This window comes from Rhipicephalus sanguineus, chromosome 2 (assembly GCF_013339695.2).
Source record: "Rhipicephalus sanguineus isolate Rsan-2018 chromosome 2, BIME_Rsan_1.4, whole genome shotgun sequence".
Classification (NCBI taxonomy): domain Eukaryota; kingdom Metazoa; phylum Arthropoda; class Arachnida; order Ixodida; family Ixodidae; genus Rhipicephalus; species Rhipicephalus sanguineus.
Genome location: NC_051177.1, coordinates 86,377,477 through 86,398,482, shown reverse-complemented (window position 1 = coordinate 86,398,482; position 21,006 = coordinate 86,377,477). Strand labels below are relative to the sequence as shown.

The window sequence follows — 21,006 nt, the reverse complement described above, 5'->3', positions numbered from 1 at the left end:
ACAGCAATTTGTACTTATCTAGATCAATTTTAAAACGTAGTAGAAACGGTGATAGTCAAAACTCGCGTTCTAAATTATGGTTATCTCTGAGGATTAAATGTAGATCTCTGAGGCTTTACTTTGTTTTCTACAAAAACGTCACGGTCACCATATTGAAACGATTTAGCTTCGGCGGCTTCGGCGGCAGTCTTGCTGCTCTTGCTTGGTCGTGTTTGTCGGGCGGAGATCGGCAGTCAACGAACACTGTGCGACTCTTTTTCGGCCGACTCTTCGAGCCGCAACAACGGTGAGTGCATTGGTTCTCAATCTGCAGTAATCCTGCTGTGGTAATTCAATTAAAATGTTCTCCTTAACGTGTGCTGATTTCTAACGCACCCTTAGTTTGTCTAACACAGCGATTACTTCATTATTTGGCGTGATACATTTATTAACTAGCGCTCACATCCACGCTACCTACCACTTCGGTTGAGACGTGCAGTCAACTCTGCATGTTGTGCATGTAACGTGGGATTTGTCTCTTGCGACTCGCTAAACGACGGTGTTTGTTGCGTGCGTTCTCTTACAGATGGCAAAGATCAAGGGCGAAGGGAAGCGCGAAAAGCGCGGAAAGTCGACGCTCAACGAAGTTGTCACCAGAGAGTACACCATCCACCTTCACAAGCGGTTGCACGGTATTGGTTTCAAGAAACGCGCACCCCGTGCCATCAAGGAGATCAGGAAGTTCGCAGAGAAGCAGATGGGAACCTCAGACGTCCGAGTTGACACCAGGTTGAACAAGTTCATCTGGTCCAAGGGAATCAGGTGAGCCGGCAGCGCATTGATACTTCAACACAAGACCTCTAAATGTGTCCATCTGACTAATGAAATCTCATTTGTTCCGGTAGATTTTGCTGACCTGCGAGAAGGCCGCGGCTAGAGTCCCCCCATGATTAGTTCGTGTTTTGTTTGCATACCGTTGTACCCTGCGTATATTTCTACTGTTGAATGTGGGGTTGCCTCTTTCATAAGAGACATTCGCATTCTAGCCTGCATGTTTCTCCACAATGAAAGGTACAATTTTTGGGTAGATGTAAGCGCAATCACGGGATAAAAAAAAAAAAAGCCTGTTTCTAACCTTATGCAAGCCGCTTTATTTTCCAAAGAGTGACACTATGCGCACGACGGAGTGCACTCCCTCCGGAAACGGCTGGGTGCACGACGATGTTTTCTAGAGAACGATGCTGGCTCACGTAGATCCCTAGATCTAAGGATTGGTGCTGGCGCAGCTGTTGTCATCGATGGTTTTCCACAAATGTGACTACATTATTTTTCCGTTTCTCACTGAAGGCCCCTCTGCGCCCTTCAGGCGCGGAAAATTAATCGTGGCTTCGCCCTCGCTTCGCGAGTGCGGCCATTTCACTGACGCTCAATGGCTTGTTGGCAGGGTCTCCGTCACGCGCTACTGGCCGCTGTTGCGGCCACGCGCTGTTTAGCCCGCGTGCCTGCCCCTTCGGGGCAGGCGGGGGCGCACGTAACAATTCAAAGTAACAACCGTGTGGGAGTGTTTCAAAGCAATTTTTTTCGGGCTCACATCAAGCAAAAGATGTTCTCTTGACTACATAATTCAAATAAAATCTGTTATGTCGATCAGACATGCAGCGCTAATATACAACCACTAAAATAAGGCGCACTGCTTCAAGCCGACAGTGTTACGACCCTCTCCCCATAGATGGCGCCGCATCGTCGTGCATGCACACTCTCGTCCTTTATGAAAGGGAACACGCGAGCGCGCGGCCTGCGCGCTGCGGCAGCTGCGTACAGCACCATCAACCGAGAGCTGAAGAAAGCACGTCCGCTTTTGGCGGCATCGCCCGCTGTGCGACCGAAGCGGGAGCGTAATCTAGCAGCGCTTGTCCACCGGCCATGACTCGTTATTTTGTTTGCCAATAGATGACGCCAAAAGCTGGTGCGCTTTCTTTCGCTGTCGGTTGATGGCACTGTAGGCAGCCGCAGCAGAGCTCAGGCCACGCGCTCGCGTGTTCCCTTTCATAAAGGACGACAGTGCACAGTGGTGGTTAGATGTGTGTGTAGCCACTTATGTGTACGCGCTATCGTTTTCTTTTTTTCTTTCTTTTTTTTAAGTCCTTAGGCCAGGGCATCGGTTGATGCCCGCCCGTTACAAAGGGTGAGGCCATAAATCCAAATCCCAGCCATTTCCGGCAGGAGTGCACTCCGTTGTACGAATAGCATCACTCTTTTCCAAACCGCTTAGTTTCTTTCTCTGTGTAGGTGATGCTGTTCTTCGCTCTCCTTTCAAATGCACCCGAGACACTCGGGACTCTCACTCTACAGGGTTTTCGAGAATATTACAAGTTGGTGCAAAAGAAATGGCAGGTGATAACTACCCGACTGCCTTTGTGACATGTGGGCACCGGGATTTAACGCTTGCCAACACAATTCCTCTCATCCGTTCTTGCCCATTGGATGGCAGTGTCATTTTATCAGATGTTCTACCATTGGATTTATACAATTTAGTGGTTAAATTCAGGTTGATCATATAGATGGCTTGCATTGACGTCACTGAAACTGCCATGTTGGAGCACCAGCATCTGGAGACGCGACGTTTGCGATGTCGCATTGATGCTATCAAAACATCACATGCGGGTTCTTTCGTTATTTATGAACAGAGATGCTCCTGCCATGTCGTTTTCCCATTGACGCAATTTGTTTGTCATCAAAACCACTCGTCGTTGAGTACCAGTACATTCAAAAACTGCGTCCATGACGTCACGTGCAAGCTATCTATATTAATCATCCCGGACCAATCATGTCTGACTGATGTGCTGCTTTTAGCCAATTAACATCGACGTGTGAAGCCTGCCTCCCAGACAGCCATAAGCATACCTGCCAAGTCTCCCGGATTTCGACCATTTCTTATGTTTGTTCGGTTAGCAGAAAAATCTCCCGGAAATTAAAATTTCTGTTGCATGATCAGGCCACATTGACAAAAATCCAACCCAATCTGATCCAGGCTTTTTGCGAACCCATTGCGTATAACATAATGTAAACCAATTTTGGAGTTGTTGATTTAAACCTACTATAGTGAGATACAACTTGAGAAGACCGGAAAGGCCCCGCCCCGCCCAAATGACCGAAGTGTGGCAGCCGATCGCCTCCACAACTGAAGAAATAGTCCCGCTCATGCACTCAGTGATGTTCTCCGAAGGCGCCCCGGCAGTCCGGCTCATGACGTCACTCTATATATAGAGTGTGCGTCCATTAGTGCAGGCTTGTGTGCATCTGCCTTTGAGGAGTAAATACCACAGACTTCTAATGTTGTATCCAACTATAGTTGGGAAACCCTTACCTGCGTTGTTTGTTTGGCCACTCTGAGCCATTATAAGACCGCAACGCCAATGTTTTTGCATACGGGGTTGTTTGCCCCCATCCCTCCGTTTCGGAAATCTCTCGGCTTCAGATTCCTTGAACTTGGCAGGTGTGCATAAGCAATCTGGGATGATGATGATATCGTGCAGTGGCTTTGGCTGCTGATGTAGGGTTCACTGTTTCAGATGCCCTGTCCACGGTGGCCGATTTTAAAGCAGCTGAAGTGCAAAAGTGTTTGTGTATTCATTCAGGGACATGCTAAAAATACACTTAAAACTGAATGTTACGTAGACAGGAACTGTTAAAATACCATTCCAGAAAGCATGCAGCGCCTGTTTCACTGCGCTGCAAAACCTTAGTGCTATGAATAAATCACCTGCCCTGAGCAGTTCTGATGTAGATGCCATCACTGCCCAACAGCCAGCACTAGGGTTTCTTTCATAGAAAACGTTCCACATGATTAAACATCACTGCTTAGGTGCAGCATTTTCTCTTACTTGCATTTAGCGGGTTTTTTGCCGGCAAGTAAAGCCAGCACAGCGCAACATGACGTTGAAGCCACTCATGTGTGCATGCGTGGGAAGTGCTAGAGCTGGGTGAAGATGAAACTCTTTGACCACTCATGTTGTTGTCAAGATTAACATCACTAAGTTTTGTTTACAAGAATGGAATGGAAATATACAAGTAGCATTTTATTCCATCGTAAAATGCACTGCAATTCTGTTTTTTACTATGAGTGATTCGTGATTCGGCACTTCAGTTATGCTGAGTTATACCTTTTTAATTACCTGCAGCTGGTGAAAACAAATTCAGAGCCTTCCACTGAGGCCTATCTCAGTGTTAGTGTTACTTAGAGTTGTCGAACTTGTGGTACGGATCCACAGAAGGGGCAGTAGGAGGGGTATAGAGTTGGATGAAAGAGATTTATCATGTAGAGACAAGGAAATGAGTTAGTCTGCAGCCATACCAATAGTGTACCACTCCACGTGGGAATGCCTTGGCCCATGGGGCATTCCTCCCATCCCCAATCCCACCCCTTCCTCTTGGGAGTCTGCAGTGCTCAACTTACGCCAGCAGGAACAGCAGTAGTTGGTCCAGTGGGGTCGCAGGGTCGCGCAAGGCAATGGAGCCCTGTACTGTACCACCCAACGATGGTTTTCTGTAAATTCAATAATAATAAAAGTTTATTCTCTCTCTCTAGAACTCGTGGGCCACCCCATGGCCCATGAGTTGTGTTGTGGTTTACGAGGACATGTAGTAATTTCGGAAAGGTCAGAGGTAACACGAGTGTGCTCTGTTTTGCCATGCAGGAGTGTTCCATTCAGAGTCCGTGTGAGGCTGGCCCGCAGGCGCAACGAAGACGAGGACTCCCCCAACCAGCTGTACACGCTGGTCACATACGTCCCTGTGGAGAGCTTCAAGAGTGAGTAAACAGTTGCTACAATGGCTAATGCTTCTACGACATTTCATCAGTTGATAACATTGTTCTTGAGGAACTCCCACGTTACTTATGCTGATGTAAATGCAGGACTATTGACAAGGACAACCTTAGATTGAACATTGTTTTCTTGGAACATATTTTATGTTGCCGTTGATGTTGACGACATCATCATGACGTCATATGTCTGAACTTTGCATATTCGGGCCAGTTTTGTGCTACAAAAGTTGCGGGATGTTAACACTGCATCTATATACAGTCATGATAAGTTTGGAGACCGCATGGTCGCGTGCCAGTGTGCATGTGCGTGCCATCTACCGGCTCATTGCCCGCTCTCGAGAGCCTGGCAGTGCGCATGCACGGCCATTCTATCTCGCTGGCCTGCTTGTTCGCTTGCTGCATGTCGGCATGCAGGCTGATTATTGGAATCGGGGATTGCTGCCGCCAGTAATGCTGACAGCACAGCAGCCGCGGCCCAAACTCTGCCCTTTCGCAATAAATGAAAGTGTCGCCTAGCAACAAGGGTTGAGGCATCTGCCGAGCTTGTTAAAAGTGCTTTATATTTGTTGGTATACGCATTTCTACAGCGACTGGGTGACAGACAGAGCTCACGTAGGAGCATAATGGCTAGCTTTTCTTCGTTCGTGACATTCTGCCAGCGATAGCAATTTGTGCCGGGAAAGTTTCAATTTTATATTGTAGTGACCACGTACGTTGGGCGCCAGTGTAGTGACCACGTACCTCACAGGAGTACGGCCACTAGCGTGGGTTCGGACTTAGCGAGCCACAGGGCCGCGTCTGCCGTCGCCTCGCGTGAACTAGCGCGCCGCTGCACACGTACGTTCAAGCGCAAACAAGGCGCCGAGCGTAGCGCGGCAAGTACACAGTACTGCTCTCGAAATCCGCAACACTTTATTGCCTGCGGCAACCACAAAACGCAGTACAACGCCCGCTCCCAAAGGCGGCGGGAGAAGCAAAACAGGCTTAACCACGCCACGGGCGAAAGTACAACACAAAGGATGCCGCGAGCACGTCTCCGCGGGCAAAAGGGCTCACGGGGACACGCCGCTGAGAGAAACGTTCCCTCGCGACTATGCTGCGAGCTCTCACGATCAGCGACCAAAACAGGGCCCGATCGCTCGAGCAAGGGCAAACTCCGCTCGCGTTGGCTTCGATAGATACGGTTTCGGCGTAGTAAGACCACGCGCGAATGCACCGCACCGCTCTTCAGCCTAGTGTTCGGAAAAGGACAACGTAAGGTAAGCGCTCGCCGCTGGCGCAAGGCACCGTTGGCGAACTCCGTCCGAGCGAGCCCAAACAAAGGAGCCGACGGACAGGAAAGAAAATGCGTGCTTACCCTACGAGGTCCAGAGAGAGTCTGACTTCCCCGCCGCGCGCAACGTCTCGCGAGACGCGAACGTGGCGCCACCGTCGCGATCCGGCGCCGGGGTGAGGGGGTTAACGTCACCCCCGCTCGCCCAGCGGCGTAGGACGGCGGAGGAGGGGAGCGACATGATCGGCCATGAGGATGGCAGAAATAGGCGAAAAACCCGCGCAATGGCGACGGGCAAGCCTCAATCCCCACAATATATTTCTGAAACAGCGCTGAGATCGGACCAAGGTGTTCCAGGCTGTTGCGCCACTGCTTGGTGATAAGCGCTACTTGTGGTGGCAGCCACAATTTCCTATATTCGGCCGGTGTGCAGCAAGCGAGCAAGCAGGCCAGCGAGATAGAATGGCCGCGCATGCGCATGCAAGACTCAACAGCAGACGAGTCGTTAGACAGCGCACACATGCACACTGCCACATGATCGCGTGGTCTCCAAACTTATGATCACGACTGTATGTTGCTTTCCTGTCTCAGTATAACTGCAATATTGATGAACTGTTAATTTGCCTGAGGCACTCTCACGATCTGTGACGTATAAGAGAGCTGGTTTAGGAAATTTAAGTGGCATTACCATTGGTGCTTGCTAAGCCTGAAAATTGGTGCTCCAGAAGTGAAAGCTACACCATATCTTTGCCAGTGTTTTGCAAGAGATATTTAAACTCGCACTACCTATGGTTGAGTTTAGATGCAAGATATAGAGAGTGTAGGCTGAATATGTGTTGTACCAATCTTGTATTTGGCGTTTCTTGCCCTGGCAACGGCCTTAAATGGAGACTGAATGCAAGAACGCTCGTGCACTTTAATCACGTGTTCATGAGAGATCTCAGATAATTAATATTACTCGAGCCCTCTGTTATGCCATGTAATAGCCACACTGTTTTTGCTGCACTGCACTGCAGCAAGAGTTTTGTTAGAGATTTATGTAATTCTATCACTAGTGTTCATGCATTTATTTACTGAGTTGTACAAAGGCAGTAGGCATACAAGCAAAATTTTCAAGCTACATTGAAGGAAGTACTCTGCTGTTGAGTTGTGGGGCACAGCTAAAAAGGTGGTCTCATCAGAGAAATGCATGCTACCTCTTGTTTCGTAGCATACATGCTTCCACAACATTTTATTTTTTTAAGCTTTGTCAAATGTGTTTTCAAATGCTTCTTGCATCCTGTGTGAAGACTGTTTTTACTTTCACATTGCACTGATCCCCTGCCTTTCTTTTTCCTTTTCCAGAGCTCCAGACTGTCAATGTGGAGTCCAGTGACAACTGATGTGCATTGAGTAAATAAAAAAGGTGTACAGAATTTTTTCGTGTGGTGCATGCAAAGTCACGGGATAATGAGTGAAGACGCCTTGGATTTATAGTGTACTAAAAAGAACAGTACATGCATTTCTAGAAAATGTTTTCACAAGAACACCTATGAACAAAGGGCGCTGTAGTGTATCCATTCTGGGTTTTGTGACAGTATTGAGAATGACAAGCCATGCAGTGTGTCACATTTGCCACATTTGCATCACTTCTGCTGACGGCCGCTCATGGAGTTCCGTACAATATTGTAGATTACAGGTTACGTATTTGCTTTGATAATAAATACTGTAGCCATGATAATCACCGAAATACTGAGATAAAGGCCTTTTATTTGCCCGTGACAGAAAGACTGGCATGAGCACGTAAATGCAGGCGTTGCTTGTCTGATCAACTGTAACAGTATTGATGGCGCTGGTATGGCGGATTGTGGACAATGCGATCCCAGGAAAGAACACCTGTAGGTAAAGCATTTAACATTCCGAGAGCTTTCCACAAGCTCGCCTGAGCTAGTGATTTCCTGCACCCATTGCTGCGGCTAATGGTAATTTGCTGCTGTATGCAACCTCAACGTAATTTTGGCAACGTTAAGCATGCCTTGTGTGCATGAACAGCATTGGATGACCACTTGGGAATCTACTAGTCATGCAGAGTTAAGCCACGTCGAACTCTGTGCTCCGTCACTGTGCGGGGGGCCATTGAAACAGTTTTTTGGTGGGCCCGGACCTGAAGCAGCGCGGCCGGGCTCGGGCCCGCTCACTGAAGCAGTTAAAGGGCCTTTATGCACTGCGTGGCTGAAGGCATTCTTTGCCAAGCTGAAGTGACACTTGCATAAAGCTGGCTTTCAGCATACCTCAGCACAGAAAATCGAAATGCAGTTGAAAGTTCTTTAGTCGCTTACAGCTGAAGAAAAAAAAATATAAGCTCCGCCCACAGAACCGCGGCGCGCATACCATTCACAGTGAAAGACTATGTGATTTCCGCTCGAACCGTAAGTTAAAACATTACGCTTGGCTGAGCAGTGATGTCAGAACCCCTGACAACCAGCGCAAGCACACAAATGTAGGCATTGCTCTTGTGTTCAACTAACATTTTGTCATTTTTTCATAGCGGCCGATAAGAAATTAAGATAACTGCGTGAGGTGATAGTCATAGGTCATTAGAACCATTTGGTGAAATATACGGACCCAGGAAGTAACGCCCGTAGCAAAAGGGAGAGTTGGGCTAGTTGGTTTGCGTTCATATTGAAACAGCGCAAAAGACGAGCACACAGACGAGCAACACAGCAGCGCTTGTGTTGTCTAGTCTTTCTGTGTGCTCGTCTTTTGCGCTGTTTCAATATTAACGCCCGTAGTTAAAGTGGTTAAAGCGTGTGTCATGCGAGCTTTTCATATGGTCGCCCAAGCCTTGTTATTTCCCCCAACCGCGCCATGCAGACGACGCGATCCCCATCAACGTAACCATAGCAACATCAGACGTGCCCGTGAACATAACCAGCATTGGATGCTAAATTACTTACAAATCTAATCTCGCTTTTCAAAAAATTGTTAAACCGCGTTGAGGTCCGTGCGAACAAGGTTCGTCCGCTAGCTACATTTTCTCGGCAGTCCTTCCATCATCGCCATCAATAATGGTGTCATGGCTGCTGCGGGCACGCGAGAAAGTTTGAAAAGCGATGTAGACGACGAATACTCGCTTATCGTGACTTGCCACGAGACGGTGCACGTGCCGTTGCCTCCTGCCTACATCGGCTCTGAGGGAAGAGGAGTTAAGACACTATTGGAGAACTGGAAAGGACAGTATGTCGAGAGGTGCGTCACATGTGCTTTGGCCGCTAGAGTTTCTACACATAAGCGTGATTAAAGATTTTACAGAACGCGCGAGCCGCGTTCACTGTCAATAAGAAAATCTCGCTTGTCACCCATCTGTCATCTGTGCGAAGTTTCGCGAGAGCCAGTATACGAAGGCTGCGCTTTACATGTTTGAATTTCTGGCGCGTCTCGTAAGCTCCCGCTTCTGCGGCTTGCAATGATTACGATGGAGTGAACGACTAGAGGAGTTTTCGTATGAGTGCCTAAATTTCGTTTGTGTTGACGCTTTCAGACTTAACGGTGTCCTTCTGGGATACGAAAATCTGAAGTTCGTCGAAGCAAGTGGCACGATTATTGATGACCAGCCCTTCGTGCACCAAGATGTTGTCGGAGACTTTCAAGTCTTTAGGCCGGAGACTGGATCTATCGTACGAGCTCACATCAACAGGTGATGCCCTTTAAGTAGTGTCCATGTCTAGTGCATTTGAAACTGCTCTAAAGATGCCAGTTTCTCGCGCGCTGTGTGTGCCAGGTCGAGTGTATTGTACGAGTAAATGAAATAAGAAATGTGAAGTGTGTTCTCTAGAACGAATGACCTTCGCAGGCTGAGCTGCGATTGGCTTTCCTGAAAAGTTGACTAGTGCTCGTAAACTGTCTGAAATATTTCGCTGCGACTTGGATGTCTTTTCTTTTCCCTCTGCAGAATGAGTAAAAACCATGTGGGCTGCCTAGTGCACAACTGGATCAATTTGTCCATCCTGTTGCCCCCAAATCCCTCTCCTGAGCTGTCACGTTACCTCAACATGGGTCAGGAAATACTCTGCAAAATCACATCAGTGTCGGTGTACCGTCACAATGCGCTCAGACTTCGGGGTGCAATTACATCCGAATGGTTTGTATATTGTATGCGTATCTTCATATTTTAATGGAAAAAAAAAGAATGCATGTGAGTTGGCTGCTACATTGTGCAAGATGACATTAGAAATGGCAGCGCAAAAGTGTCGCTGTGTCATCTTGTTGTTGTTGTCGTTGAGGTTGTTGATACTGTTGTTATCCATGTGTGTGGTGTTAATAATAATAATAATTTTTATTAGCACAACAATGTGAGCCCTCCGGGGACGTGCGAGGCTAGACAGAAAGGAAAGACCCTTACGCGCGTGCGTCTGCTAGCCCGTCACCGGAAGGCAAGAGAAAAAAAAAAAAGGTTACCTTTCAACAGCATTAACTAATCTGCACGTCATACATGAAGCACTGATATCATAAATATGAAAGTAGTTATTGGTAACTTCAATAATTATGTGTTTTAAAGGGACCGACAACTGCCCAGAACATGAAATGAGATGACTGTACTGATGGAAAGATTTTCCGTCGCATTGACTCAAACCAACCCTGTTTATCTCGTGAGACGCGAATTTATATTTTTATTTCTTCATTGAAAGTCGCGAAAAATGACCTTTGTAGCCTCTGGCGGCAAAATTATACACGGTCCGATGAAGCCGGTCACGTGACCATTTATTGGTGTATGCGTTCGATGACTTTTCTGTTAGTACTGAAATATTGTTCATTTTTTTATATTAAAAGATATTACTCCATAAAAATGTACATATAGGCCTACGTTAGTTGTATACAACAAAGTGGCGCTGCCGTCGCTTGGCGTAATGATCCCATGCCACGAAAAGCCATCCATGACACAGGCGCGGGCAACCTTGGTCGCAGGCGCGCACAACGCTGTACAAATACCGAGAAGGTGTATAAAGCCACATCATCTCATTGTAACAGCTTGCTATTTTGAAAAATGGCTGGAAAGCTCAAAATAAAGGTGGTTAAGCATAGCTACGGTAACTCCTGCGAAAGCAGAACAACGACAGCTTTCACAAGGGCTAGCGGCATTGCTATCAATTCTCAGCGTTGCTGGAGCAAGCCTTCATGCGTGTTTGGACCCTTTCAGATAGAAAAATACTGCTTATAAAATAACTACGTGCTTTTAGGATAAACCACTGCAGCTACAAACGCTACAAAGGGTAAACTTCCTGTTGCGCCGTAAAAAACTGGGTCGAGAAAAATCAGTTGTCGGTCCCTTTAAGTATGCCTCTTGCATTGGTGGAAAAGCCACGAGATCAAACGGCATTAAAAGTTGCAGTGTATGTAAACCAGTTATGCTGACTGGCAAAGTAAGCGGGCAGTTATCATTATCATCACACACAAATGGTGGGCCCATATAGCACTTTCTTACACACTTTCTGCTCCACCCTGTCACCTTAACTTTCTTTCAAGTAATTGTCCAATACCTCATAATAAATTATAGGAAATGTGACAGACTCTTTGGTCATATGTGGCCCTTCCGCCAATAAACACCGTTAGACCAGTTCATGACAACTTGCACCTTAAGGGGATATCCTCAGTGGCACAGCCAGGGGGTGGCACGCATTACTTGATTTGCTTTACAGGATTTTATTTGATTTGCTACTCAAAATTTTAGAATATTTGCACACCCCTACAAAGCACCCTTTGTTTTACAATGCTGCACAAGCAGTCGTGAGCTCTCCACGGTTTAATCGCTTAGGTATCCCAGCAGAGTTGTGTGCTTGGGAAACCATTTTTTAAAAGGCGGGCCATCTCCCCTCCTCCACATTTTTCATTGTCTTCTTGACATTTACTGAACATTAAGCTCACTGGTTAGCGGGTATGTAATGGTGTGTCTCTGCTTTTTGTGTGTTGCGCAGCCTCAAGTTAATGCAGGACACCATACCGCTCACCCGGACGTCTTACGACGACGAGCTGGTGGAATACGAGAGCAACTTTGGAGATGACTGGAACGATAACTGCGGCTCCGACGTGGAGGCTGGGTCGCAGCAGGAACTGTGCTACCTGGAGCCCGAAGAAGACTTTTCTGTGAGGAGACGGGATCAGCTGCTGTCGGAGGACGGCTCATTAGCCACGAGAGAACTGCCACTGCAAACACAAGAAAAGCCAAAGAGGAAAAGGAAGAGTGTTGGCAGTAAAGAGACGCAGTCCAGCATGCTTGCCAATCCGTCGAGCGATGCGTCAATAAAGCAAGAATCTGAGCTTTCGGCCGCCATACTTTCAGACTCCGGAAAATCAAAAACCAAGGCCAAGAAACGAAAATTTGAAAATGACGCCGATGGGGCCCCTACACCTAAAAAGCGGAAAGAACAGAAAGAGAAGAAAAAGAAAGAAAAAGATGTGGATGGAAGGTAATTGCATGTGCCTACTTTTTGAGCAGCCTTTCTACTTCGGAAGTAAAACTGCCATTCGGCCTAGTTGGAACAAATTCATCCTTCACTTGCTCGTGCAAAACACACAGGGACAAGAAGAGACTTACGAGGACAGTGAAGGATACTTTAGAAAGATTGTGAAGTTGGAAGTGGTGCATTTCGAGAAGCTCATGGTCAGATTACAATGTGCATTTCTCTTTAGTCACCCCCTCATCCATTTTACACTGCTTGCAGTGGATCTTATGGTTAATTCACTGCATTGTGTTACGTAATAGTCATCCAGACAGCAGAGACGAAGTTTTGAGCCTGTGTATGATGGTTTCTGGGGGAGACTTCTCTTTGGTTACTGTGTTAGACAACCGTTACCTTGCTTATGGACATGTGTCTGTTTGCCATAAAGGGCCCACTCCTCACCAGGCATCACTGCAAACTTCAATTGTATGCTGGATGATGTAAGAATGCCACTGCCACAAAAATAATATTTCAATCGGTTGGTATTGAAGGAATTGGAAGAAATTGAACTGCCCTTTTACCAGTCCAGTGTAACTTTAAACAGATGCTCCCCTTTGCCTCGGCTAATGTGCTCAAGGAGCATTCCTACTTTCTGCGCTTCCTCTTTCCTTACATTGTAAGCATTTCATTAACTTTGTTTAGTTCCATCTGACTTAATTTAAAACACGATTGAAGCTCAAATGAAATCGGGAAGTGCCCAACACAGTGATATCCTTTTCAGATGCCTCAGGCTGTCTGTCTCAATTTAGTGAAAGTAATAGCCAGCAATAATTTACATACTACCTTATGCTTTTGCTAACGTTTTCAATCTCGTGCAGGAGGAAGGAAAAGAAACTGAAAAAAGAAAAAGGGCTCAAGGGGGACACTGAAGACAACGCCAGCACAGTTTCCTATTCCAGTGATCATATGTCAGCTTCTGAAAGTGCTCTCATCAAAGATGTTGTCAAGAAGAGGAAGAAAAAGGAGAAATTGCTAAAGGTGGACATTGAAGACTACGCCAGCAGCACGGTTTCGTATTCCAGTGACCCCCTCTTGGCTTCCGAGGGTGCCTCTGTCAAACACATAGTCAAGAAGAAAAAACATAAGAAACAGAAGGCCTTAAAGATGGATGCTGAAGGCGTTGGCAGTAGTGCAGCCTCACTTTGCAGCGACCGTCTCTCTGCTGCTGAAACAGCCTCCATCCAAGATGTTGCAGAGCCAATTACCATAGAGCATGAGTTTGCTGTGTCGCCAACAAAGCATAAAAAAAAGCACAAGAAGATCAAGGTGGAAAATGGTAAGCTTCCCAGCATGTTTTCATGTCTACTGGGTGCAGCATTAGGCATTACCAGGATAAAAGCTGTCGAATGGTCGGATAACATTGCTAGCATACCCAGAGCTTTCCATGTATACCTAGAATGAAGCTGAGGTTTGCCCCTTGTGTGCCGCTGATTTTGTTATGAAAGCCTTGGTCACTGGGCACTGTGCGAATGATGATTTGGAGTTGGACAGTAGAGAAGCCTCTGTACTTTTATTGCACTGCATCAAGCTGAGAGTGTGGGGCAAGGAGAAGGGTTACATGGTAATTAAAACTAGTTCAGAGCTGCCACTTTGTAGCAAATTTGTAACTCTAGTTTATTTAGGGGACCTTTAAAATAGCTTAGGTTTACACTAGAGGATAACGCTATTATGCCTCTAGAAATGTTCCTCTGTTAAAGTGGCACTAAAGAAATATTCTAAATCAGTTTAGAGCGATAACTATTCTTTCAGAACTCTGTATTTGGTAATTTCACACCAAAAGGTTGATTTGTAATGAAATTGAGGATGAGCTTTTATTTTGTCAACTTCGTGACATGACCTCAGCGGTGTTATATCATTGTCGCCTACGTTTTGTTAAACAAGAAATGTCACTGCAGCTAACATTTTAACTAAGGGACGTGTCTTTATGAGGGTAGCAATGGCTTTTAGTGTGATGACCAGGATTTCGCGTTCTTTTTTTTTTTCCCTGTTTTGTCACAGCAGCTGAGTAACTGTTTTTTTGTACCTTGCTAAGTTTCAGTCGTCAGCTTGTTCTAAATACAATGCAGTTAATATTTTCTCATAATTATCTAACCAAGCTCACAGAGGTGTCATCATAGTCTGTGATGTCACATCAAACCTCGTGACATCATCCCTCGTGTCCCCAGCAAGTGTCAACGTTTCATCATGCCCTGGACTCTGTGACATTAACCCATATATGCCCAAACTCAGAAAAAAAGACATAACAAATATTTTTTTTCACGAAAAGTGTACTTCTACCCTGAAAAGAAAGCACAAGTTCTTTATTTACTGTCAGGTTAACGCAACACTGTTTTTCAGGCCGTCCTATATATACAGGACACTGGGCATTAGGGGTGCTATGTGTGGGTGTGGTAAGCCTTGAAACATTCCACGTGTACCATGACATTGCACTTCTTCGTCTTCATGACGCCTTTCATGCAAAGCATGCACTTGCCTGGAGAAAGCGGTCGGCATTTCATGTGCACTTCTTCCTCTCCATGACGGCTTTCACACAAAGCTCGCGTTTACCCGCAGAAAACGGTCGGCACGAGGCAGCATGAAAAGCGAGCAATGTCTAGGCTTGCACACGTTGAGAATAAGGCCTGCTTGATGCGCTGTAGTCATCAGCTAAAGAAAAAGCGATGTTAGAGTGCATCAAAGAAGCGTCCCATATGTAGGATACTGGGCATATATGGGTTAATGAAACTATATAAGAGGCTTTTTTGCAAAGAAAGCGCCTATCAGTTTATATGAAGTGTGTGAGGTACTGCAAGATGGACCTATTATTGCTCTAGTAGTGTTTGGAAGTAATGGTCAGAAATTGTATATACCATCCTTTCAGGTAGTTCTTAAAAGTATTGCAGTAATATGTAAATAGGTTTTATAAAATTTTGCAGTACACTGTTTTTGTCTGAGGCATTGTAATCCTCAGACTTTAACTAAGCTTGTGTCTCATTTTCTTTATTATGTAGCTGTTGACATCATAGTTGTAACATTAAACCCTAGTGTCTGAAACTCGCAAACAAATAGTTGATTGTGTTACCTTTAACAGAACTTGCTAAGCATAGGTTTCGAGAACGATATTAACCAAAAGGCTGGTTACATCAAGGAAGTATGAGGTTGTAGTCGCATTGTACCATAACCCACTCATCAGTGCACCAGTAAATCCAAAGCAGTAGTTAAAGGCTACACAACAGGCTGGCACAGACTCATCCATGCCAGCCAAAGGAAGAAAAGATCAGTTTATTAATCCAGTTCACTCTGTGGCTTTTGCAGGTCCATTATGTGATGCTGGCACAGAATCAGTGTCCTCAGACGTTAGCTTGAAGGTCAAGAAAAAGAAGAAGAAAAAGGAAAAGATGGAACATTGACAGTTTTAGCTTAGACACTGTAAGTATAATAGTATAGAAATTGCAATAATTTATTATGACATACAGTCAGAGGCTTCTATAAAGAAATAACCTCTATGGCCAAGGACTTTGTGTGTCCTAACTAAATTACTGTTGTGAATTTGTATGTCAAATGCTCCTACAGCAAAGATTACTGCAGCAAAAGCCTGTAATAGGAAATACCTCAAGCTTGGCTGATGGCTTTAGCTGTTGATTTGCAATGAACTTGTGTACCAGTGCCACCACTGAGCTGTAGCACACATAGGTCGTGCTGGTTAACATTATGGCAAAGACCGCATGGGGCTATCTGGACTCTCCTTCCCCACTTAAAGGGACACTAAAGGCAAATAACAATTTATGTCAGAGTGAAAGCCCAATGTATGACAACTTCTAAAACGGCAATATTATCACCAGCAGTGCCCTACTTACCGAGAAATTAAGCTAAATGTATCACATGACGAGCGCCACGAGTCGGACATTTTCGAAGTGATCCCGATGACGTAGGGAAGTCGGCCTGCAATAAATCACTGGTAATCAAACTAGCAGCAGTAAAAAAAGAACATTCCGAGCATCAAAAGACGTAATAAAATGCTGTTTGTTCGTTTCCGCTTGATTCATGGAAAACAAACCCTCTGTGGCGTTGCCATGGGGAACGGCGCGCGTGGTTCAAAGGTTCCGTTTTCGCCGAACTGTGCCTCGCCCGTCTCAGTGGTAGTTTCGGGATCGCGTACTGCCGTGCGTGTTTTGCGCGCTCGTGAAGGTCGCTCTGACAGAAAGTTCGACAAAATGCCGCATGCGTGTGATATTGCCGGATGCCCGAATGGTGCACAACGCCAGTGCTGCAGCAAGCAAACCGGTGTGTCTTTTCACTGGGCGCCGCGGAATGAACCCTTACGCTCGAAGTGGCTTAGTGACATGCCATTGCGCCAGTGTGCTAAACAGTCAAAACCTCTGCGTGTGTGCTCGCTGCACTTTCGTACTGAGGATTACGAGACCAACTGCAACTTGGTGACGGCTTTGAATGTGCCCATCCGAGCAAGCCTTTGCCGCAGCGCCGTTGTTGCTACTGTGGGTCCCGCTACTTCCGCTCGGCTGCTACTAGTGTCGGCGGCCGCGCAGTAAAAGCGGGCAACGTTGGGCATGGCAGCAGTGACGTATGAGAGTCGTATTTTCAGGCGGGAGATTTGAAGCGCGCTAACGCGATGCGGACCACTAAAAACGTGATTTTATTTCAAAATAAGCACTTCCTTGGCACAAAAGCAGCGCTACGAGGTTTCTGGACAGCTATTTCAACAATCAACGTCGACTTAATATTTGCCTTTAGTGTCCCTTTAAAGGAGTCCTGACACAAAAATTTTCGCCCCGCGTTTTTTTGCTGCAGTGTGTTGCTTGGGGCCTGTTAGTCATAACACGACACATCGTTTGCTGCAGCGCGCGACAGGTAATTAATTATAAGCTCCTCATTACCGACACAGCCTCAGTTTCGGTTTGACAGAGCTCCAAAAACGACAAGCCGCCGGGTGCAACTATCAACACCTAGCGAGTGAAACGCTCTGTCACGTGAGCACACAGAACAGTGACGCATTTCCGCACGGTCTGTCGTCGTCGGGCTCATCGTCGTCTGATGGCGACGATTTTCTTGCGGCGGAGATGGAAGAAATTTTCGACGTGGCGAATCACTTCAGGTTTGACCCGCTGGCGAGGAGCGATTCGTCGGGAAGCGCGTCAAGACAGAAATGGCGGCTACGACGTCATCATAACTTGTACCGGCTGCAACGGTTACGTAGTGGAAGTAGGGGGGTCACCTCGGGTCACCTCCGAAGGTGTCAATGCACTGGGTGCGGCCTATAATGCTGGATCGTGCTTGCGAACTTCAAAATGCATATAAAATACCTTCCAAGCTTTATTCGCTGTCGATATTTTGCAGATGGTACACGCACGTACATGGGAATCGATCCAGCAGGCTATCTCGGCTGCGAAATTTTGTGTCAGTACCCCTTTAACTTAGCAGTAACCTATTCAGAACATACTACTAATGACGTCATTGAAGCTTTCCTTGATAGCTTTGATGATGTTGTTTCAGGCAATTTTTCTATCCCCTATCTGCATATCATATCAAAGTGGTCATTATTAGAATGTATATATAGTGCTCATGGATTGAAATGCGACATCAAAACTTTTAGCATAACGACTAGTACTATATGCAAAAGCTCAAAAAGACCACGTCATGTTGCGGTTATCTTGTGAAGCATAGGTATGTGCATCACTTAGCCCTAAATTGTCGCGTTTGAATCTGTGAGGGCTGTACATCTGCAAACTTGATTGTACAAACTTGATTGTGCAAGCTTGATTGTACAAAAAACCAGTGCCTGTTGGAGCTGAAATTCCACCTTTATTGTCACCATCACTGACACCATAAAATTCAAGATACCCTGTAATTTTCTAAATGTCTATTTTGCTGTGTGTTTCATGTATATTATCCCACTCCTTCCTCTGGTACCTTCGGACCCTGGAAGTGTATTTAATACATAATAAAATTAGATCGAGAACAAGCGTAACGTTGATAAAGGCAGCAGGGATGATGTGTCTGCAGATGCACCAAGAATTTTGACAACAGAAAAGGCAACATTGGCAATTCACACACAAGCTGTACTTCGTGCCACTCCTAATGTTTCACTGGATTTCTTTTAAATTCATGTTAAATAACCATTTTCTCTTGCTGAGTGTCTTTGCTGTACTTCAGTGCATGTAGTACAACTTATAGCAAACAATATTGGAGGTCTCAAGTGCTCCATGGTAGAGGCGTTTCAGGTGTTTATCTTTTCCTCGGGCCTTTTTGCTTTACTTCTACCATACATTCTGATGACTTGCTAATTTGTGCATTTCAGGTTGATTTTTATATGCAAATCAATTGCTGCCCACACCTGGGCACGCAAAGGGATTCTTGAGAAGTCGCATTATCGAGGCCATTCCGAGCACCTCCCAATGGATTGAAGCAGCGTTTTAGTCGCACTTTTCACCAAGCTGCTCAGGCTGTCGGAAAACATCTCATTGTACATTTCATTGTTCATGGCATAATACATCACTCGTTTTATTTTTCTGTTAACTCTTCTAGGGAGTCATCATTGTTTTTGTTTTACTTTATACATTGTTGCCCGGCCTACTTTTTATTGCATGACTTTTCTTTTCTGGCTTCAAGTTTATAATATACATGCTTTCATTATAAGTGGGGTATATCACTAGACGCATCTGTGTGAGCTCTAGGCATGAAGATGCAGAGACAGTGCTCCAGCCTGGATGCACCATTCATTTTGGTCATCAAATTATGGTTATTTAGTCTCATTGGCTGCAGCAAATAAAGCATATTGTCATTACCAAGCCTGCGCTCATTTTTTTCCTTTTCGTGGTGCGCTTGGAAATCATTAGACCACAGTTCAGGTTTTCATAGTCTTGCTGGTAACAGTTTTATACTAGTGGCAGATACACTATTTTCAGACCCAAAGAGAACTTGTGTATGTATGGACCAGCGAGTTGTGCTTGCCTCCTGGTGGCAAGCAAATGCTCCCAAATTGGTGAATGTAAATCCTGTCATTATTTTCTTGTCAGAACGGATAGCTCTTATCACTTCAGTACATTGTAATCCTTCACAGCAGTGATTATGTCCGAGCAGTGTGCCTATATATTTTAAGTGCAGTTAAAAATACATCTGTTTTCATTGCCTGTCACAGCTATCTGTTTCCTTGAGCATGCAAGTGACTGACATAGTCTCCAAAATGCATGAACAGTGAGATTGCGATGCGAAGATTTTTGTATTGGCATGTTGGTCACAAAATTTGTCGTTTGGATAAAAAAGTATACAATAAAAACTTTGCATCCAAAGTGCATTGATGTTATGGGCGGTAACAGCGCACACACTCACGGGACGGATAGAAGGGAACACAAACAAGCGCTGCCGTCCCGTGAGTGTGTGCGCTGTTACCGCCCATAATGTATCACCAACTAGCCCAACTATCAGTCTTGCATTGATGTTCAGCATTTCATGAAACTTCATTCTGTGAAGAACATTTCATTACGACTTGCTTGCCAAGAACAAAATTTGGTGTGATAGAATGCATGTTTTCATTGCGTCCACATAGGGAATGAGCAGCTCACTCAAAGCTGTGTTGGTTTGTCTGTAAATATACTTGTCCATCTGTGATAGACAACCACTTATTTGCTCACGGGCACTCTCCGTAAGGCACTCAAACTGACATCTCCCCTCATCGTCAGTGAAAGGCACGCTGATCGCAAAGCATCCAAGAATACTGCCTCAGGTGTGCCACGCCACACTGTCCAATTTGAGTCAAGCCCATTTCTCTCTTGTTAAGGGCACAGGGTAAGACAAAATTTTTTAAAAATCAATTTTTTTTTTGCAATTTGGAAAGTATTCCTCAACGCATATTTTCCGTATTCGTGCTTTTTTTTAAAAAGTCTTTTTTTTTACGGCTTAAAGCCAGTTTTTTCAAAAGCAAGTAGTAAGTGAACATGCATTCCAGGACAAGCCCCTCATATGCGTTCCGTGCTTACCGTCCGTTTGAAAGCCATAATACTTGTCTGGAGTCATTTGAATGTAAGAAACTGTTGCGTAACTTGTAAGGTAGTCTGAAGATGCTGTGTGCTTTTTTATTCGCACTTGTTCCTCGTAGTGTGTCTGTTCGAACACCTTTAGCTCCTAGCTTAGTTACACTTTGTGTCTGTTGAGCCTGTCAATGAGACAGGGTGCTGAGGGTAAAGAAGGTCTTCAGCAAGGGTAAATTTTGCGGCAACCAATACAGTTCGCTTGCAAACGTGAATAAATGGCGGTGATGTACTGAGATACCGATCTCTGAAACAGCAAGCTCTTCACCGTCAAACCTCTAAAGCCTTTCCAGCTTCCTTCGAGGTGAATTGCATGCTGGGCAACAATGGGTGTGCTCTAATGGACATGAATATTATATGTGATGCAATTTGACAGAATTGCGTGTGCAAACTGTGCAGTGGAAGTGTTGAGCTTATCGGAATTGCGTT

The 21,006-nt window shown here is 45.5% G+C and overlaps 2 protein-coding genes across 2 annotated transcripts; both read left to right on the top strand.

Annotated features, from left to right (window-relative positions):
- The first annotated feature begins 184 nt into the window (after positions 1 to 184).
- Positions 185 to 7,492, top strand: LOC119383291 (60S ribosomal protein L31). Its single transcript, XM_037651357.2, has 4 exons — positions 185 to 286; positions 566 to 801; positions 4,677 to 4,789; positions 7,422 to 7,492. Exons 2-4 carry the CDS (start codon positions 566 to 568, stop codon positions 7,457 to 7,459), a joined length of 387 nt encoding a protein of 128 aa, XP_037507285.1. The 5' UTR covers positions 185 to 286; the 3' UTR covers positions 7,460 to 7,492.
- Positions 7,493 to 9,094: 1,602 nt separating this feature from the next.
- LOC119383290 (DNA-directed RNA polymerase I subunit RPA43) lies at positions 9,095 to 19,338 on the top strand. Its single transcript, XM_037651355.2, has 7 exons — positions 9,095 to 9,305; positions 9,598 to 9,753; positions 10,009 to 10,197; positions 12,029 to 12,520; positions 13,372 to 13,829; positions 15,848 to 15,961; positions 18,849 to 19,338. The coding sequence occupies exons 1-6, from the start codon at positions 9,133 to 9,135 to the stop codon at positions 15,940 to 15,942; spliced, it is 1,563 nt and encodes a 520-aa protein (XP_037507283.1). The 5' UTR covers positions 9,095 to 9,132; the 3' UTR covers positions 15,943 to 15,961; positions 18,849 to 19,338.
- Positions 19,339 to 21,006: the final 1,668 nt, after the last annotated feature.